This window comes from Papaver somniferum, chromosome 6 (assembly GCF_003573695.1).
Source record: "Papaver somniferum cultivar HN1 chromosome 6, ASM357369v1, whole genome shotgun sequence".
Taxonomy (NCBI): Eukaryota; Viridiplantae; Streptophyta; class Magnoliopsida; order Ranunculales; family Papaveraceae; genus Papaver; species Papaver somniferum.
The window spans coordinates 89,548,387-89,565,373 of NC_039363.1; the positions used below are offsets into that span (position 1 = coordinate 89,548,387).

General features: G+C 37.0%; 1 protein-coding gene, 1 long non-coding RNA gene and 1 pseudogene across 3 annotated transcripts; 2 read left to right on the forward strand and 1 right to left on the reverse strand.

Moving 5' to 3' along the window:
- The first annotated feature begins 386 nt into the window (after positions 1–386).
- On the forward strand, positions 387–5,346 carry LOC113288341 (ribosome biogenesis protein BMS1 homolog). Of its 2 annotated transcripts, none has more exons than XM_026537355.1 (12): positions 387–479; positions 559–778; positions 847–934; positions 1,036–1,157; positions 1,625–1,815; positions 1,966–2,176; positions 2,799–3,047; positions 3,228–3,458; positions 3,721–3,936; positions 4,302–4,448; positions 4,540–4,662; positions 5,007–5,346. In XM_026537355.1, exons 2-12 carry the CDS (start codon positions 569–571, stop codon positions 5,142–5,144), a joined length of 1,926 nt encoding a protein of 641 aa, XP_026393140.1. In that variant the 5' UTR covers positions 387–479; positions 559–568; the 3' UTR covers positions 5,145–5,346. The 2 variants fall into 2 exon arrangements, with proteins under 2 accessions (XP_026393140.1, XP_026393141.1); XM_026537356.1 differs by having other exon boundaries at positions 394–474.
- A 342-nt stretch (positions 5,347–5,688) lies between these two features.
- On the reverse strand, positions 5,689–8,106 carry LOC113285851. Its single transcript, XR_003328978.1, has 2 exons — positions 7,154–8,106; positions 5,689–6,223 (listed from the first exon to the last, which is right to left on the reverse strand). It is a non-coding gene; the product is annotated as an uncharacterized LOC113285851 (long non-coding RNA).
- A 2,263-nt stretch (positions 8,107–10,369) lies between these two features.
- On the forward strand, positions 10,370–10,469 carry LOC113292071 (annotated as a pseudogene).
- The last annotated feature ends 6,518 nt before the right edge of the window (positions 10,470–16,987 follow it).

The window sequence follows — 16,987 nt, forward strand, 5'->3', positions numbered from 1 at the left end:
GTTCTTAATGATTTAAATTAAGCTATATATAGAGGTGGCGGTGTTGGTGATTTGAGGTGGTCGGTGGTGGTGAGCGACGGTGGTGATGGGAGGAGGTGGTTATATATATATAGGTGGTGGTGATGGGAGGAGGTGATTATATATATAGGTGAAGAATAGGTTAGTCATTTCCACATTTTAGGACACCCCTTATAAGTTTAGGGTAGACATTTGTATCACAAAGTAGTCCCCCGCCTTTTTTGAGTCGTCCCCAAAAAATCGTCCTTCAATCTGCAGCGATGGGCTCTGCATAATGAATGGGCTTGGGCTTGGGCTTGACGAAGGTTAGGAACGCAGTTGAGAACTATTTATAATCAGAATCTGGAAGTGAGCACGTTCATTGTTAAACCTAAACTATCCCCCTTTGTGAGCTCAAGAGAGAATCAGAGAAAGCGAAGTTGAATCAACGAAACGAAGACATCCACTCTAAGAAAGGCAAGGTGAATAAGTTTTTCTTGTGCTGTATTTTCATAATTGAAGTTGAATTTTGATTTTGATTATACTGTTGTGTTTTTTTAGGGATTTGAAAATGTCAATTGCATCCACGTCTACTACTTCTTCTTCTCTGGCTGATCCAGCTTTCAAAATATATAGACGCTACAAATACAAGTGTGAAGGCGATTGCGATTGGGGTGATGAGGAAGACATATTTCGAAACAAAATTATGTATTTGGGGAATGTTGATGAATCATCACCGCCACCACCACCTTTCGTGGTTCTCGTTCAAGGACCTCCCAATGTCTGTATGACTCACCCCTTTCTCCTTTTTCACTTTATGTATTCTCATATGTATCAATGTTGTTGTAGGTTGGGAAGTCCCTGCTGATTAAATCTCTAGTCAAATATTTTGATCCCATGAAAGATATCACCAATGGCCCCAACATCATCATAACAGGTTTGTTTGTTTCTGCAGTTCTAATTATTATTAGCTTACTCAAACTTTTTTACTCACTCATTGCTTATGCTGCCTCAAATCTTGTTTCTTTCTTTCTTCAGCTGACAAAAAAAGAAGGCTACAGTTAGTGGAATGCCTGGATGATATTGATGCTATGATCGATGCTGCAAAGTATGCTGATCTGGTACTGTTACTGGTGGATGCAAATTATGGGTTTGAAGCGGTGCGTGGATTTCTTAGTTTCTTTATGTCATCACTACATTCTGGGGGATTTATATTTATTTATATCTCAATTGCTTGTCTATTTCAGGATGTTAAACTTTTTATGGTTTGCCCAACAAATCACGTTTAGACTAAGCTAATGACTTTGCAACTTGTGACGGAAAGATTGGAGTGACATGGGGCAAGCATGACTAGGATTCACTTTTAGACTCATACTTGTTTTAAAGAAAATGTTTTTTCATCTATCCTTCATTAATCAATGTGAGGATATACAAGTTGATAAGAAGTCATGAAAGCTAGAGTGTTGCATTTAGTCTCTGTACTCTTGTTTTCAATTTGTTTCATTATGGTGCTGTTTATGGGTGTTGTAGAGCATGTTAATACTAGGTACAAGTTCTGATTTTGTCAATTTTAACTACATTGATACTGTCAATTTTAACTCATGACTATCGCGTTTGTCATTTTCAGGAAACATTCGAGTTTCTTAACCTTTTACAAGCCCACGGCCTTCCAAAGGTTATGGGTGTTCTTACACATCTCGACCAGTTGAAAGATTATACGAAACTCAATGAAACCGAAGAGCGTCTGCAGGATCTTTTCCGGACTGAAATATATCAAGGAGCAATAACATACAATATATCTGGTCTTCAGGATGACTTGTAAGTTTCTTTTGATTTATACAGCAAAATCTGATTCATGTGCCTATACTTATAACATTTTCGCATTTAGACTAGTGATGATGTCTGCCCTTACTTTAAATCTGACAAAGACACTATCTGAGTTGCTTATCCACTCTATGGTTATATCAGGTACAATATGCAGGATGTACAGGTACTGGCAGAACAGATATTGACGCTCCAACTCCATCTCTCATCACGGCGAGCTGCACATCCTTTTGTGCTGGTAGACTGTTTTGAAGATGTTACACCTCCAGAAAAAGTGCTCAGGGAGGCAAATTGCGGTAGAAACATAAGCCTGTATGGTTACCTCCGAGGTTGTGATATCAAGAGCGGCGCTAAGGTACTTCCTCTAACTAGGTCAATGTGAGTTTCCCAAATCATAATATCTTTAATCCACGCGGCATCAGATGAAATCCCTTTTTTATTGTATTTAGACGATATCCCTTTTTTATTCTTGTTCGGTGACTTTGTCAGGCTTGAAAATATTTCTTGCTGTCAATTTTTTTTTTTTTTTTGATTGGACGATACCTTATTGTTACAACATATATAGACTATGCAAGGATAAGTTTCACAGTCTGTGTCTAGAAATGTGCTTAGCTTTCTCATAAAGCACGTGTGAAACCAAAGAATAAGAGGGAACCTGCCATTTGTGGTGTTCGATGATAGAAACAAACCGGAGTAACTTCGCTGCATGTCTTCTACTGAGCTGTTGCTGCTTTAGACTAGATTATCTTCCTTGTGGTTTCTTCTTTCTAGCTGAGTGATGGGTTGATACAATCACTTTCGGCTAACCCCTCTCTCTCTCTGCCTTATACTTTCTTCTATTCACTTACTTGTCCTGTCGTTTCTACTTAAAAAAAATCTAAGAAAAGAGTCTACTCAGAAAAATTATGTTCTTCTAGCACAAACTTCACTTGCATTTTTGTCCATGAAATTGACTTTAATTACCTGTTTCGAGACAGGTGCATATTGCTGGTCTTGATGATTTTCATTTGGCTGGTGTTAGAAGCACAATTGATCCTTTTCCTTTATCAGAGGAAAATAATTTTGTTATGCTAACCCCCATGGAGAATGAGACTTTCAGAACAGGGACCTATCTAAGGTTGGAGGTTCATGACGTTCCCTTCAGGATGGTTGCAAATTTTTATTCTTGTCATCCAATTCTTGTTGGAGGTATCAGTCCTGAGGACAAAGATGTTGGTTATATGCAGGTTATTATGCCTTCTCAATCTTTTTTTCTTTTTAATTCGAACCATTTTGGAAATTTTTACTCATTAATACATAGTTATTTACACAGGTATGGAACTGAAATATTCATTGTTCCATATTTGAATGTCTGAATTATAGGAATATATTTACGCCAGTTTCCTGTTAACTGATTCTTTTTCCAGGCGATGCTTAAGCGGCATAACTGGCATATGAAACTGTTGATGTCAGCAGAGCCAGTCACCATGTCAGCTGGTTGGAGACGTTACGGGACAAAACCTATTTATGCCAGGCAAATCGACAATGCACGGCATCAGATTCACGACTTCATTCCCGAACGTGAGCACTGTCTTGCGATGTTTTGGGGCCCTCTTGCACCTGCCCATACTAGAATTACTGTTGTGCATAAAACTAAGGTCTGGTGTATTCCAGTTTTACTTTATTTACTTTGTACTGCAATAAAAAAGGGTAGTTCACTGTTATAAGTTAAAGAACCTGTCTAAGTCAGCACAATTCGTCCTTGATTCCCAGGCAAATTCTAGCTAAAAAATAAAAAAAAAAAAAAAATTTCATGACTTTTGTCTATTATAATTTGATACTATCTCTGTCCTGTTTTCGAATAGTTTGCTTAGTTTGGTGAATGCAATAAATTTGTTAATCTTTTTCATTTTCAATCAGGAAGTGTTTCGGATAGCAGCAAAGGCAGTCGTTCTTGACCCTAAGCATCACTTTAAGATTATGAAGGACAGCAAGCGGGAAGGAAAACCTGAAAAAATCCTTAACGACAGGAGGACTGCTCTTATCAAGTTTGAACGAGAAGATATTGAAGATGTTGCTGCATTTAAAGGTGCATCTATTCGGACTGACAGTGGAATTTGGGGGAAGGTCATTAAGGTTTGTGTTAAGTTCGAAAACAAAATCTCTCTTCTGTATCTGATCTTGAATGCTAATATAGTTTTCTGATGTGTATCTAGATTATAGAACCACTTGTCACCATCCATTTTCTTTTGTGATACTAAGAGTCTAGAACATTGGAAAAAAATGGTTTCTTGTGTGGTCTTTCTTAAGTGCATGTAGGATCATTTCTATGTTTTCTTTTCCACAATTGTGTGATGATTTAGAGTTTGCAGGAAAGTTCCTTTAAGTGAATGTTAAATTGTATAGCCTCTGTGGTTGGTCTGTTTTTGTTGTTTAGGGATCTCAAGCATTCCTGTGTGGTAAGTTTTTTTTGCATTTCTGATGTTATCTGTATTGGGCAGGCGAAAAAAAGAAAGGGGGTTGCTAAATGCGAATTTGAGAAGACTATTCGTGAGAGTGATATTTTTATCATGCCTGTGTTGTGCGAAGCTGTGGCTCCTCGCTTGTTCAACAGGATTGTTCCTGCTAACAAGGGTTCACTCAAAAAAGTCATTCCCTAATCCGAACTTAGATGGCTAAAGTTTATGGATTATAGAATTGCATTCTCATTTCTGACTTGTCTTTGGTACATAATCTCAGAAAGACCCTGCTCAAAGGCGGCTTGAACTTGAACAACGACGTCGTGTGGAGATCACTGATGATGAGCCTTACTCCTATCCATTTTCAACTACTTTTACGTTGACTCTTAACATTGAGTATTTGGTATGAGAATCTTAGCCGTTTCAGCTCCTTTCCGTAATAGTCTGTAGTACAAATTCACAGAGCCTTTTAAACTGGTCATCAACCTTGATAATATACTCCCTGAAAGATAATTCATGCTACCTATATATATCCCCTACATAAAAGTACAATGCGGAGGTGAAATATTTCACATTGCCTGCTGACTACTATTGATTTTAACGATCCTCTTGGCACAAATTGTACTAAATATTGTTAGGGAAAATTGTTCCAGCCTTCTTTGTCGCTTTACTTCCTTCAATGGCTAGTGGTGTTGCCAGTGCAAGATTACAGCTGATTCAGTTGGTGATGTGGTGCTTATTTTGCAGTGTAACAAAGGAAAGAAAACTGTGGTGGTCATGTCGGAGGAAAAGCGAAAAGAATTGGTCAAAAAGCAACAGGATGAGGAGGAGTCCAAGAAACTAAGTCTGTTTCTTGCTGAAGATGATATGTGGGATTACAGTTAATCTTTTGAATGGTCTCAAGTTCAAGAAAAAAACATTTTAACAAATACCGTATTTTACTGTAAGCAAAAAATCTGTAAATGTTAGGGAGGTACAAGCATAGATGTCCAGTAAGTTGATGTTATTTTGCTAATAATTTATTAGAAACTTTGGGCGGCTTATCTTATGAAGTTTCCTCCAGTCGAATCAGCTTTTTTTTGCAGCACTGCTTTCTTGGAGAATGTTGTTCGTTCAACTTTGGGCGGCTTAGCTTAGGGTTGTCTCTACTTTGGACGGCTTAGCTTATGTGTCTTTTTCATATGTTGCCTCCTAATATTATGCTTGCTTTGAAATTTGTGGAGATAAATTGATGAACTGAACTTTGGAAATTTTGCTCAAGTTATTTATATAGCTCGTTCTTTGGATTGATGAGATATTTGAGAAGGTTATCTCCTCTTTGGAAGGTAACCCCAGTACAACAAAAGTGATGGGTTGTCACCGTTAACTAGTTTAGACGCGATGCGCCTGCCAACTTTTCATTCAATAATTTGTCAATAAAGCTAACCAATTTTCATTGAATAATTTTTCAATAAAGATAACCAATTACGCAAATAATTTGTATCTACTACATCTGCAAAATGATCTTCACTTCTACAAAAGGCTCAACCATTCATACCATTAATGCAACAAACGCCACATAAGAAAGGGAAACAAATACCTTTTATCGTCTGGTGAAACATAGCTATTGAGGTATAATGGGAAAAGGTTGGACATTCATCACCGAGAATGTCTGGGTCATTCTATCAGCTCTACCGTGAAGCCCAACTCCCACGAGGAACGCTGGTTTTTAAAAAAGAGCTAAAAATAAACGAACGATTGTCAACAGTATAATCTCAATAACAGGACTGCTTTTGGAACAACTAATGCCATATAGATTTCTCCCTATTCATCCATTCCTTACTCTCCAGAATTGTGTTTTCGTGCAAGCTTAGCTTCCCTCTCCTCCTTTTTCTGGGCCGCCATCCATTCCTTATAGGACTCTTTGAACACCTTGGCATCCTCTTGGTATAAGTGTTCGACACCATCTTTGGTGATAAGTATGACTGTTCCAAAAAAAAAAACCAAGGAAAATGAATTTGATGTAATAGCTGATCCGTAGTGTTTCAATTCTCAAACTATTCCATAACACTTTACTTTGGAAATCCCTTTATAATCTGTGGGAAAATGTGTGATGGAAAAATATGCCATTCTTTGCAATAAAAAAAAAACTACATTTTCTATTACCATAACTAATTGCAATTACAAATACAAATACATTTTGCAAGTCAAATAGAAGACAGCTCTAATACAGTACCATTCTAAAGATCATGAGTGCTTGAACTTAAATAATACTGATCAAACATATGTTAATGGCCGTATTACTTGATGTCTACCATCAGTACGTATTTCCATAAGGTAAGATAGTTTTATCACCATATCTAGTTTGATGAGAGCTTTAGAGAACTATAAGAAACAGAAAATTCATGCACTAGCCTACCAAATCGCACCGAATATAGTTATGAAAGACACTAAAAGGGTGGTAGTAGCTTCCTTAATTGGTTTTTATTGCCATACTAACAGATACAACTTATGTCACAGTATGATACAAATTATGGTCATGAAAACATTACTGCATAGACATAAATATTATGCTACCCAGTGTCCCTAGTTTAACAATTTGTCACATGTTAACCTTCTTCCACTAACAATTTCAGAAACCGCTGGTTTTACTGGAAAACAATGATGAAAATACCAGCAACAAACTAAACAATTCTAAGTACTAGTTTTTCCTAACTTTCATGTTTTAGGATAATAACATATCAAACATAACATCATATGATTTCGACAAGACCTAATAAGCTCCTAAAAGCTAGAATAGGGTCCTAAAAGCTAGAAACCTAAACCAAACACTAATATAACGTTGCTCATTCATGCATCAGATCAAGACACAAGCAAAACACCACTAAAATAGTGAAAAGAAACAAAAAACTTACGTTTTATAAGGCCTCCGGTGTGCTCAGGATCATGCTTGTAAGCCCATGCCATAGCTTTCAGGATTTCGTCAGTATGATACAAAATGGGTTTTTAAGTTTGGTAGAATCTTACGTAGAGGATCGTCACACTTAAACTTATTATTCTAGTTATTAAGGATTACGAAATCAATTTATAGGCTAAAGATTGATTCATTTTTTCCATCAATTATCTTTTGTACAAATAGCAAATACAACTCAAGCTTAATGTTTTTGTTTTGACAACTCAAGCTTATTATGAAGGTGACAGATTATATAGAAGAATCAGTGGTGTTTTTTGAATCTGATAATGATATCGATGATGAAACATTATGATGGTTATAGATTAGTGCACTTTTGATATTGGGTATGATTAGCAATCTAAATCAAATTGTATTGAGTCTGCGGTTTTCAAAAAAGAACTGAATTAGCTAGTTGTTGCTGCCGTATCTTTTAATATTCGATTGGCAAACATGAATCCAGTTCATTATTAGTTTATATTACGGAATTTGATCAGTTAATTTTATAATTGAAGTGATGGATCGAGAAAATTTTGAAAACATAATGGAAAAAATAGTAAAAAATAAATCAGTGAAACAGTGTCTTTGAAAGTAAATGTTTGATCTGCGTACCCAATATGGTATCTCCTCTCAAAAATGCATTTATAATGATATCATGAGAAAGATGGGGAAGAGTATTACTGAATCCTTCGGAATCACCATTCTTGACCTTCTTCTTTATCTCTTGCTGTGTTTCAATCCATTTCTGCTTACCGGTGGCCATTTCGATAACAACGAAACCGGTTTGAACACTTGGAATGTGAATCTGAGATTTTCTATTTCAGCTTAAAAATGGAAGAAGAATTTCAGGAAATCGTCCAAACCCTAGTACCTTGGTATGCATAATGATCTGCATGAAGTGATGTTTATCACCTGATTTGTTACTGTATAAATACACCACTAGGGGCTCGGTTAAGAACTAAGAAAGAAATGAAAAGATGGAACTACGGTTACTTTTCCCCTTCTCCACTATGGTTTTTGTTATTCTTTACATTAACAAAACATTATACTACTCAACAGTGTGTGGCCATTAAGAGTTAATAAGGAAAGAACTTTACAACTTCCATCTTTATAGTAGTTTATTATCAAACACCATTTAGTAGTGCTATTTTATGAAGGTGAATACTAGTTAAGGTGTTGTATAGAAACAGTACCAAGTAATACCAACTAGCTATTTATATAGTACACTGCATAATTACCTATATATGCAGTGTAGAGCTTTTCTAGAGCTCAAACATTATGCATATATCGAAAAGTTTAAAACACAGATGGCTTCAAACGTGGGTACCTTGGTAATTACCTCAAATAACCTAGTACCCTCTTCTTTTCTAGTGTAGAGCTTTAGCGAAGTTTAAGGTAGAAGAAAGAAGGTCCTACTCTCCACAGCTTTACTGAGGTTAGAGTCTCTCTTTTCTTTGTTTTCACTGATATTATTACCTTCCTCGCTTAGGGTCATGTACAGTGAATATATCGGCTCAAATTGTGGTGTTCACTCCAAGCTCAGTTGCAAACAAGGATGGTTTTCTTTTTGAGTCCGCAATGGTCTTCTTCTTGTTTTCGTTTTTCATTATCTTCTCTTTTGTTTAGGTTGGGCTTCCTTAACCCTCTGAAATATATTAGCCCATTATAATGCGTGATGTTTTCCTTTGCTGTGCAAAGGAGAAGGATTTAGTCCCACATCCCTCAAAAATGAAAACTGTAGTTGATATTTAAATCTCAAGATTTGAGAAATGAACGTCGAGCTTGGTCGCGCGAGCTTGTAACCCGAGTGGGGACATTAAGATAGTTGAACACTGGTCGGGTTTCACTTGGTAGATGCTTGTTTGCACAATATGTTGACTCGTCCGTTCCAAGTTGGGAGTTGGTTGCACTGTTCGGGCGTAGGCCTGGGCTGTGTATCGCGGAGGGCACCGCGTCAGGTTTCAAAGGCCAATTTGACAAAAGGAACAACTTTTGAGTGTCTCTTCCCCGTCGCCAATTTGACAAAAGGAACAACTTTTGAGTGTCTCTTCCCCGTCGCCGGCTTAGTTTTTCGGCTAACAATGATTCAATTTTCAACTAGTATATAAACAAAAACTTTATTATAATTCCATATTTGCATTTCACAATTACAAAAGAAAACATAACTGAAAAACAATCATTGATCAGTCATTTACATAAACTTGCAAGATATAAAAATTAAAGTTTACATATATATGAAGACAAGAGGAGTTGGTGGCGGAGGCGTGGGTTTCTGCAGAGAAGAGATGGGATGAAGAAGAAGAACCCGATGGGTTTTAGGGGTTGTTTGTTTTGGGTGAAATAGATTTGGGTGTTGTGGTGTTGAGCGGTTGTAGAAAATTCGATGTCCAGCAAAGATGATACGTTGGATGATCACATCTGGATTGAATCGAACGGCTAATATGGAACAAGCTTGCAGCGACCATTGGATGCGTGATACAACAATTCTGACGGCTTAGATTGGAGTTAGGTACTATGATGTTTGACAGGAGCTTCAAGACTTGATGATCGGTGATGAGGCGAACGTTGGATGATGTGATGGATCCAATCTGACGGCTCTCATGGAAATGGGTATGGATATTGGAAATGGATTTGGGTAAGGGTTTTGGGCCTTGGGTATGCCAAGCCCATATCTTCTTTAAGGACAATTCTTCCTCTTCAAGCCCACTTCTAGTTGAGCCGGCTCTTGCAAACATCATTCTTCGCTGCCTTTCTGCGGGAGTCTTTGCCGTTTCTTTGCTCTTTTCACTCTGTGAGTTAACCAGGCTTTATTTAGTACCTAAAAATGCAAAATTAATTAATAAAATTATTTATTCTTAAAAACAACGAAAACACAGAATATGGGATAAAATGGAGCGTTAATGCACAAAAGATGAGTTAAATGCCAATAAAAAGGGTGCAAATATATACAATATTTGGCACTCATCATACCCTATTAACGTTTCCTCTGCCTAGAAGAATTGTTTTCTGGGGTACCCTATTGCTTTCCCATTGTTGGGTGTTTTCGGCGATTTCATGCAAATATGTCATTGCATCATCAACTGTTTGGTTTTCAAACCCACCTGTACACATGGACTCTACTGCAGTTGTCGTGGGATAATCTAAACCCTCATAAAGGATCTTAACTAACCTAACCTTTTCTAAACCATGATGAGGACATTGGGCTAATAAATCATTGAACCTTTCCAAATACATATACAAAGATTCTCCCTCCTGTTGTGTAAACGTGCAGATTTGCGTTCTAATAGACGAGGTTTTGTGCCTAGGGAAAAACTTGTTCAAAAAGGCAGATGTAAGTTGTTCATAGATTTCAATTGATTCGGAAGCCAAACTATACAGCCACGACTTGGCTTTATCTTTTAAGGAAAAGGGGAATAACTTGAGTTTTAAAGCATCATCATCAAGGTTTCTAATTTTCAGGGTACTACAAATTTCCTCAAAGTCCCTAACATGGAAATAGGGGTTTTCATTTTCTTTCCCTAAAAATATTGGGAGCAACTGTAAGGTTTCAGGCTTAAGTTCATAATTTGCTTCAGTTTCTGGTAACCTGATACACGAGGGACGAGTAGTCCTAGTAGGATTCAACAAGGCTTTCAAAGTTGCCATTTCTGGCGCTATTGGACTATCAGGGATTCTTTCCTCAAATGGATGTTCAAAAACGGAATCTTCACGAATCGGAATTTCTAAATTGAGGTAATCAAGACGCTTAGAACTACTAGGTTTCTCTTTAACAAATCTACCTATGGCGTCTATTTTACGTCCAGGCATGCAACAGAATAAGGTAAGGAATTCTATGCAAACATAAAACAAGACTGACTCAACCAAATCAAACCTAAATTTCTAGCAAAAAAAAAGCATGATGGCTCCACTTAGATTGTTTCTAGACCAGCTTCTATTATTTCGAAAAGGAACTCGTTACAATCTGAGAAAACCCCTCTGGAATCAATACGAGTCAAAGTAAGTTGAATCGAGGCGAGGGAAGGTTAATGGAGCTTTGATACCCAAGGCCTCACCGGTTACAAGGCGGCGCAATCACGCATTCAACTCACAGAAACCTTCAAGAACTTCGAAGTATGCTCAAAAGAGTAACCAATATTCTTCGAACGACTTTCCTATTAAGCTCGTTACCCTATAGGTCTCGTTCTAGTCAAAATTTTAGGCTTAGGTTCGCGTTTGGTTTCATTTTCTTAAGGCGGGCAAGAAGAGAACGGTGATGAAATCCGAACCCTTATCTTGTATGGCCAGTCCTTGCCCTTTACTAGGAAATTAAAGCATCCGCTTTCAAGTCCTCAGCATATATGCAAACGAAGGAATACAGTAAACCCGCTGACAGGGGATTCGCGGGTGTTTCGAAAAACTTACCTCCCGTACCAGACGGGCGAAGAACCACTGAAGTCGACTCGGGCCAAGACTCCTATGTCATGTACGAACCCGAGGGGCCGAGGCGATATCGTAATCACCGTCCTTCCCTGCACACAGTTTGTATTTAAACCAACCCTTCCTTAGGGTTTAAAAATAATAATGTCCCAAAGTTCAATGTCCAAAGTGTCTATAAAAAAATACAAAAGAAAAATAAAATAAAATAATAATAATAAATTCTAAAAAAATATATTAAAATGCCTCTCTTTTTTTTCTCTCTCATTTTTATAAAGTTTAAAAAAAAAATCTTCTTCTGTCGCTCCTTTCGCTTTGCCTTTTACTCCACTTGTTTAAGTATTCGCCAAAAGCTTTGGCAAAATTTTCTTTCGCTCCAACTTCCAAAATCTGCAAGGAAAAAAACAAAAACCCAAAAACATAAAGAAGAACAAAAATAACAATAAATCTAAAAAAAATGCTACCTAAACACAGGTCCGTGTCGGCGACGCCAAAAATTGATGGATTTCAAATAGTGATTGTAGTTTTAGTGGTAAAAAGGTTCTTTTAAGACTTGTGAAGAAAACAATTTTTAGATTTAAAATTAAACAGACAAATAAAGTTGTTCAAAACTTTAGAGAAAAACACCAAGACTTGGATTCCACCATTGACCCATTATTTGATAAATTCTAATTAATATTCATGCAATTTTTCTTTTAGAGTGATTCTAATATTATGCCTTTTGTAGATTTTTGAAGTAATAGATGTAAACACCAAGCATGAAACATCAAAAGTATTAAACTAAGCATGTTCCATCAAAGCGAATCACAATTATTCAATAAAAATCACTTTTCCAATATAAATTCCATGCAAATAATCAAATAATAATATTGCAAATAAATAATAAAATTAGAATTATACCAATCAATATGGACCAATGGCTTCCTCCGTCGTCTCGGCTAATGGGTTTAGCTCCTCATCCCAAAAACATACTCACAAGATGTGTTCATGGCTAAATATGTGTTTTTATTGATGAAAAATGCTGTAAAAAGAAGTTTGTAACGCTGTAAAAGTGTTACAGCGTCATTGTTACAAAGCTTAAATAAGACTGCTGAACAACGATAGTTCTGTTTTGCAGCAGAAGAACGACAGCTTTTGTCCGCGTATGCACTGTTGGAAAAACGACTGGCTCTAAGTGTATGTTCTTCGTGTTCTTGAAGGTCTTCAATGGCGGCAGCAGCAGCAATATCCTTTCCTGTAACTTCTTTGTTTCGGCTCTAAACTCCTCCAAACTCTCTCCTAAGGGTTCCTAAAAACTTTCTTCTTTTTTTCTAAGACTCGAAACCACCTATTTATAGCTCAACAGAGTCCCTTAAATTCGATCAAATCTCTGGTTTCTCTTATCTGCCAGTTGGAACGATAATCCATTCTGTTTTGCTTTTTCACGCTCTGTTAGCTATTAAATAGGTACCAAACTCTTCTTAAGACGTGAACAAGACTAAATACATGAATTTCCAGCGTCAAACTCTCACAAATATCTCTCACAAATCTTTGAAACTTGAACAACAACGTACTTGACCTGTTTGGGTTCTGTTTTGTTTCTTCAGCTATTCCAGCCCAATTGGCTGGGTCCAAACACATGTACATGGTCTTTTATCCTCTATGAAGTCCAGCCCAGTTGATTCCCACGATTTAATCTCCCTAAAAACAGCCCAATGATTCGAACTCTTCGCTGTAGCAACATTTCCCGCCAATTTTCAAGATTTGTAATTTGAAGATGGTTGCCCCTATCCAGAGTAGGGGTGTCGATAACAGGTACTTAGGGATGCCCTAGGTGGACCTTATCCAAAGTGTGTGTGCCTTTATCAATTTCTCTTGGGGTTCCTTTAGTACTTTTCTCCCACGCGCGTAAATACCGCTTTTCGAGCCAATTTCTCTGCACATGATTATTTCTCTAAAAATACCTACAAACACATAAATTACCATAATAAGTACAAAAATGGGTACTAACATTATACAAAATCGAGATGAATATAGACACATAAATGCGTCTATCAACTTTGCAGCCACGTCAAAGTCATCGGAGGAGCGCGTCGCAGCCTCCCGGGGGTATCAGTGCCAGCCCGACTCCTTCGTTCGTGGATCAGCTGAGGAGTTTAGGGGTTAGTCTCCCCACAGGGTCTGGTTGGGTGTCGTCGCGCCTTCATATATCATAGTTCACCCTCTTAGGGATGAAACCGTACGTGGGAGGGGGGAACCCCCAACCAGAGCCCTTCTGGGTCTAGCTGGTCAGTTTTTGGTGGGTCCCCATCCCACGTGGCATTAACCGTTAATGATCTTGCAGGTAACTCCATATTTAATACGTGTCTTTGTTTTTGTTATTCCTATCTCTTTACCTTTCTCTCCTCTCTTTTCTTATAAATTTAAGTTATTTTGCAATGGTGCTCATTTCTCATTTGTCAGGCTCCACTAGTGGCACCGAATCGTCTTCTAGTTCCTCTGCGTCTCGTCCTAAAGTTGTTGATACTCTGCTAGGCTCGTCGGTTCCCGAGGTTGGTTTTCCCTTCCCCCTCTCTTCTTCCCCTCTCTTTTTTTTCTTCTCTTTTTTGACATGTTGTTGTTGGTATTAGGATATGGGTAAGAAGCGAAAAGAAACCACGAAGCCTGACACGGATGGTACCAGGCGCGTGGTCCTTAGCGACGAAGGATCTTCCAAACGGACTAAGATGGACGGTGGCGGCTCGTCTGTTCTATCAGAGAAGCAGACTGATACTCCTATGGTTGATATACTCATCATGTAAACATTTCTTAATGGAATGAAATACTAATGGTTTTATTATCAAAAAAAAATCTACTACCAAAAATATTAAAGATAAAATATACTAATCAATTTGGATAACCAATATTTTATCCGAAAACACATATCTTTTATGTTTTTGGAAACCAAATTTGTTAGAATCAATTAATAGAAAAGACACGCGTCTATATTTGTTTTGTCCTTCGTACCCTTATCAAAAATTTATCCCGACAAGGTATTAAATCTCATGATAAAAGTACATCGTAATAACTTGTATTTTCGATAAAATATGGATATCTCCCAAAACCATTGAATTTGAGTGCCAAAGATATTGATCCGACTATTATACTCTGGTAAATGGTAAGGTTTTAACTCAAATTAAGACACTTAAAATTTAGGTTCCTCTTCTCAAAATAACCTGGAAAATAATATTTAATCTGTCTCCAAAAAGAACAACCTTGTGAAACATCTGAGAATGTACTTGTGTTCTTTTTCAGTAACGTAATTAAGGATTTTCATATATGTGATTAAGAACAATAAGAAAGGAAAAGACTAACGCAAAAAATTCAAAAAATTGGGATAACACATAAACTCTCCTTATTATTTCAAATCTTAAATTTTATATGAGAGACGGACTGATGAGCACGAAAGTGCGACACATTTTCACCCATAAATACATTAGCTGGGACTCAATTTATCACTAATAAACTTGTTTGTAGGTATTTTTAGGAAATAAACGTTTTTGGAAGAATTGGCTCGAAAAAGTACTTAAGGCACTCGAAGGAGTGTTAAAGGCGTCCCAGAAATGTGTTCGAAACCCCCAGAAAAAGTGTTAAAGGCACCCCAAAAAGGCATTAAAGGCACCCTCATTTTGGATAAGGGAACCCCCAAGCATCCATTTGTTAAAGGCGCCTATGTTTTGGATAGGGGCATTTCATCTTCAACAATTCAAATTTCAGTTTTGGCAGGAAAATGGCAGCAAAATTAGGGTTTCGGTTTTGGAGATGTTTGGGTGAGACTAAATGGCTAAATTAAAATGGGTTTGTTCCTAGGACCAAAACAGAGCTGGTATGGGTCTTCGTTTCAATAAAAATTGGCTAGAATTCGAATGGGAGTAAAACAGAAATGTACAGAACTAGGGCTGGATTATTAGACGTGTTCGACATAGATTCAATCACTATATTTGGTTTTGTTGGACTTGTTTGAGATAAACAAGGATGGTAATGGTCTTGGATTTTTTCATAATTCGTTGGATAATCGGATTCAAAGAAATCAGGGTTCACGGGTTTTTGGCTGTTCATCTGCGTACATTTGTGAAGTGATTCGACTGAGATTTAATCGGACATTTAGTTGGAATTAGTTGGCAAATGACATGTTTCATCAAAACAGGGAATGTATGTGCCATGAAATCGATTGAAGAGGTAGTTACGTGGACGTACCATGAACCAGAGGTTAGAGCAATACGCGGAATTTTGTTGGTTTGGTTTTGGAAAGTTTTCATGTGTATTTAGCGAGTTGGGCATGATCTAGAACGTGTTCCTAATGAGTTGGGAGAGGGGTGACAGCATCAGGCACTCGAAGAAGAGAAAAGGGGAAAGATATTTTCCATATCTGCATGGAAATAAAACCGAATATTCTTGATTGATTGCTGGATATTTTGATGAATTACGAGAGATTCTTATTCCTGTTCTATATATAAAGGTTGTAGGTGAATCAGAGGAGGACCATCGAGTGTTTAGGGAGGCTACAGAGTGGTGAAAATTGTTGCAGAGAAATCTGCAGCACCAGCAGAAAAATAGTGAAAAACACGAAGAACAGACAGACAAAGACAATCGTTAAACTCTGTCGTTTATGCTTAAGATATAAGACTGTCCAGTGCGATAGTTTACCATTATTCTTTGTGTCAGTGGGTTTGAAATGCTTATAAACGTTGCGATTCCATGTTTTTAATTGATTTCTATTTTTCTCTTCTTTGTAAACACCATTTGAGAAATGAAATATTATTTTGAGAGTGTTTTCACCATGTGGAGCTAAAACCCTACACTGGGTCGACGGAGGAAGACGAATTTCATACATGGGAGAATTTATTTTATTCTCTATTTGACTTTTGCACTAATTAAAATAGAATTATGATTTTGATTAATTAGTTATCATTTTATTTGATGGGTCATGCTTGCCTAGATGTTTGATGTCCCATGCTTACGATTTATAACTAATATTTTGAGAATCTACCTTTGCAAAAATAAGAGTCCATGTTATTTTATTTATCGAGCGATAATTGTTGACAATGAATAATTGAGCCTTATGATTATGAATTCGGTGAAATCCTAGTCCCAGTAACTCTCGCTTTTGTCTATTGTTTTCATTAAACCTTTAAATTTAATCTTCACAAGTCTCAGAGTTCGAATCTTAATTATTACTCCCGCTGTCCTAAAACTTATGTCCTCTATTCTATTTTCGTCTGTCCTAAAATTATGTCCAGCTTCTGTTTATAGTCATATTTTTTAGTCAAACTCTCAAATATACCCTTAATTTTTATACTCACAAAACTATTTTTAAAATAACCAATTTAAGAAAATCTTAAATGAAATCTTTATAATAGGAAACAAA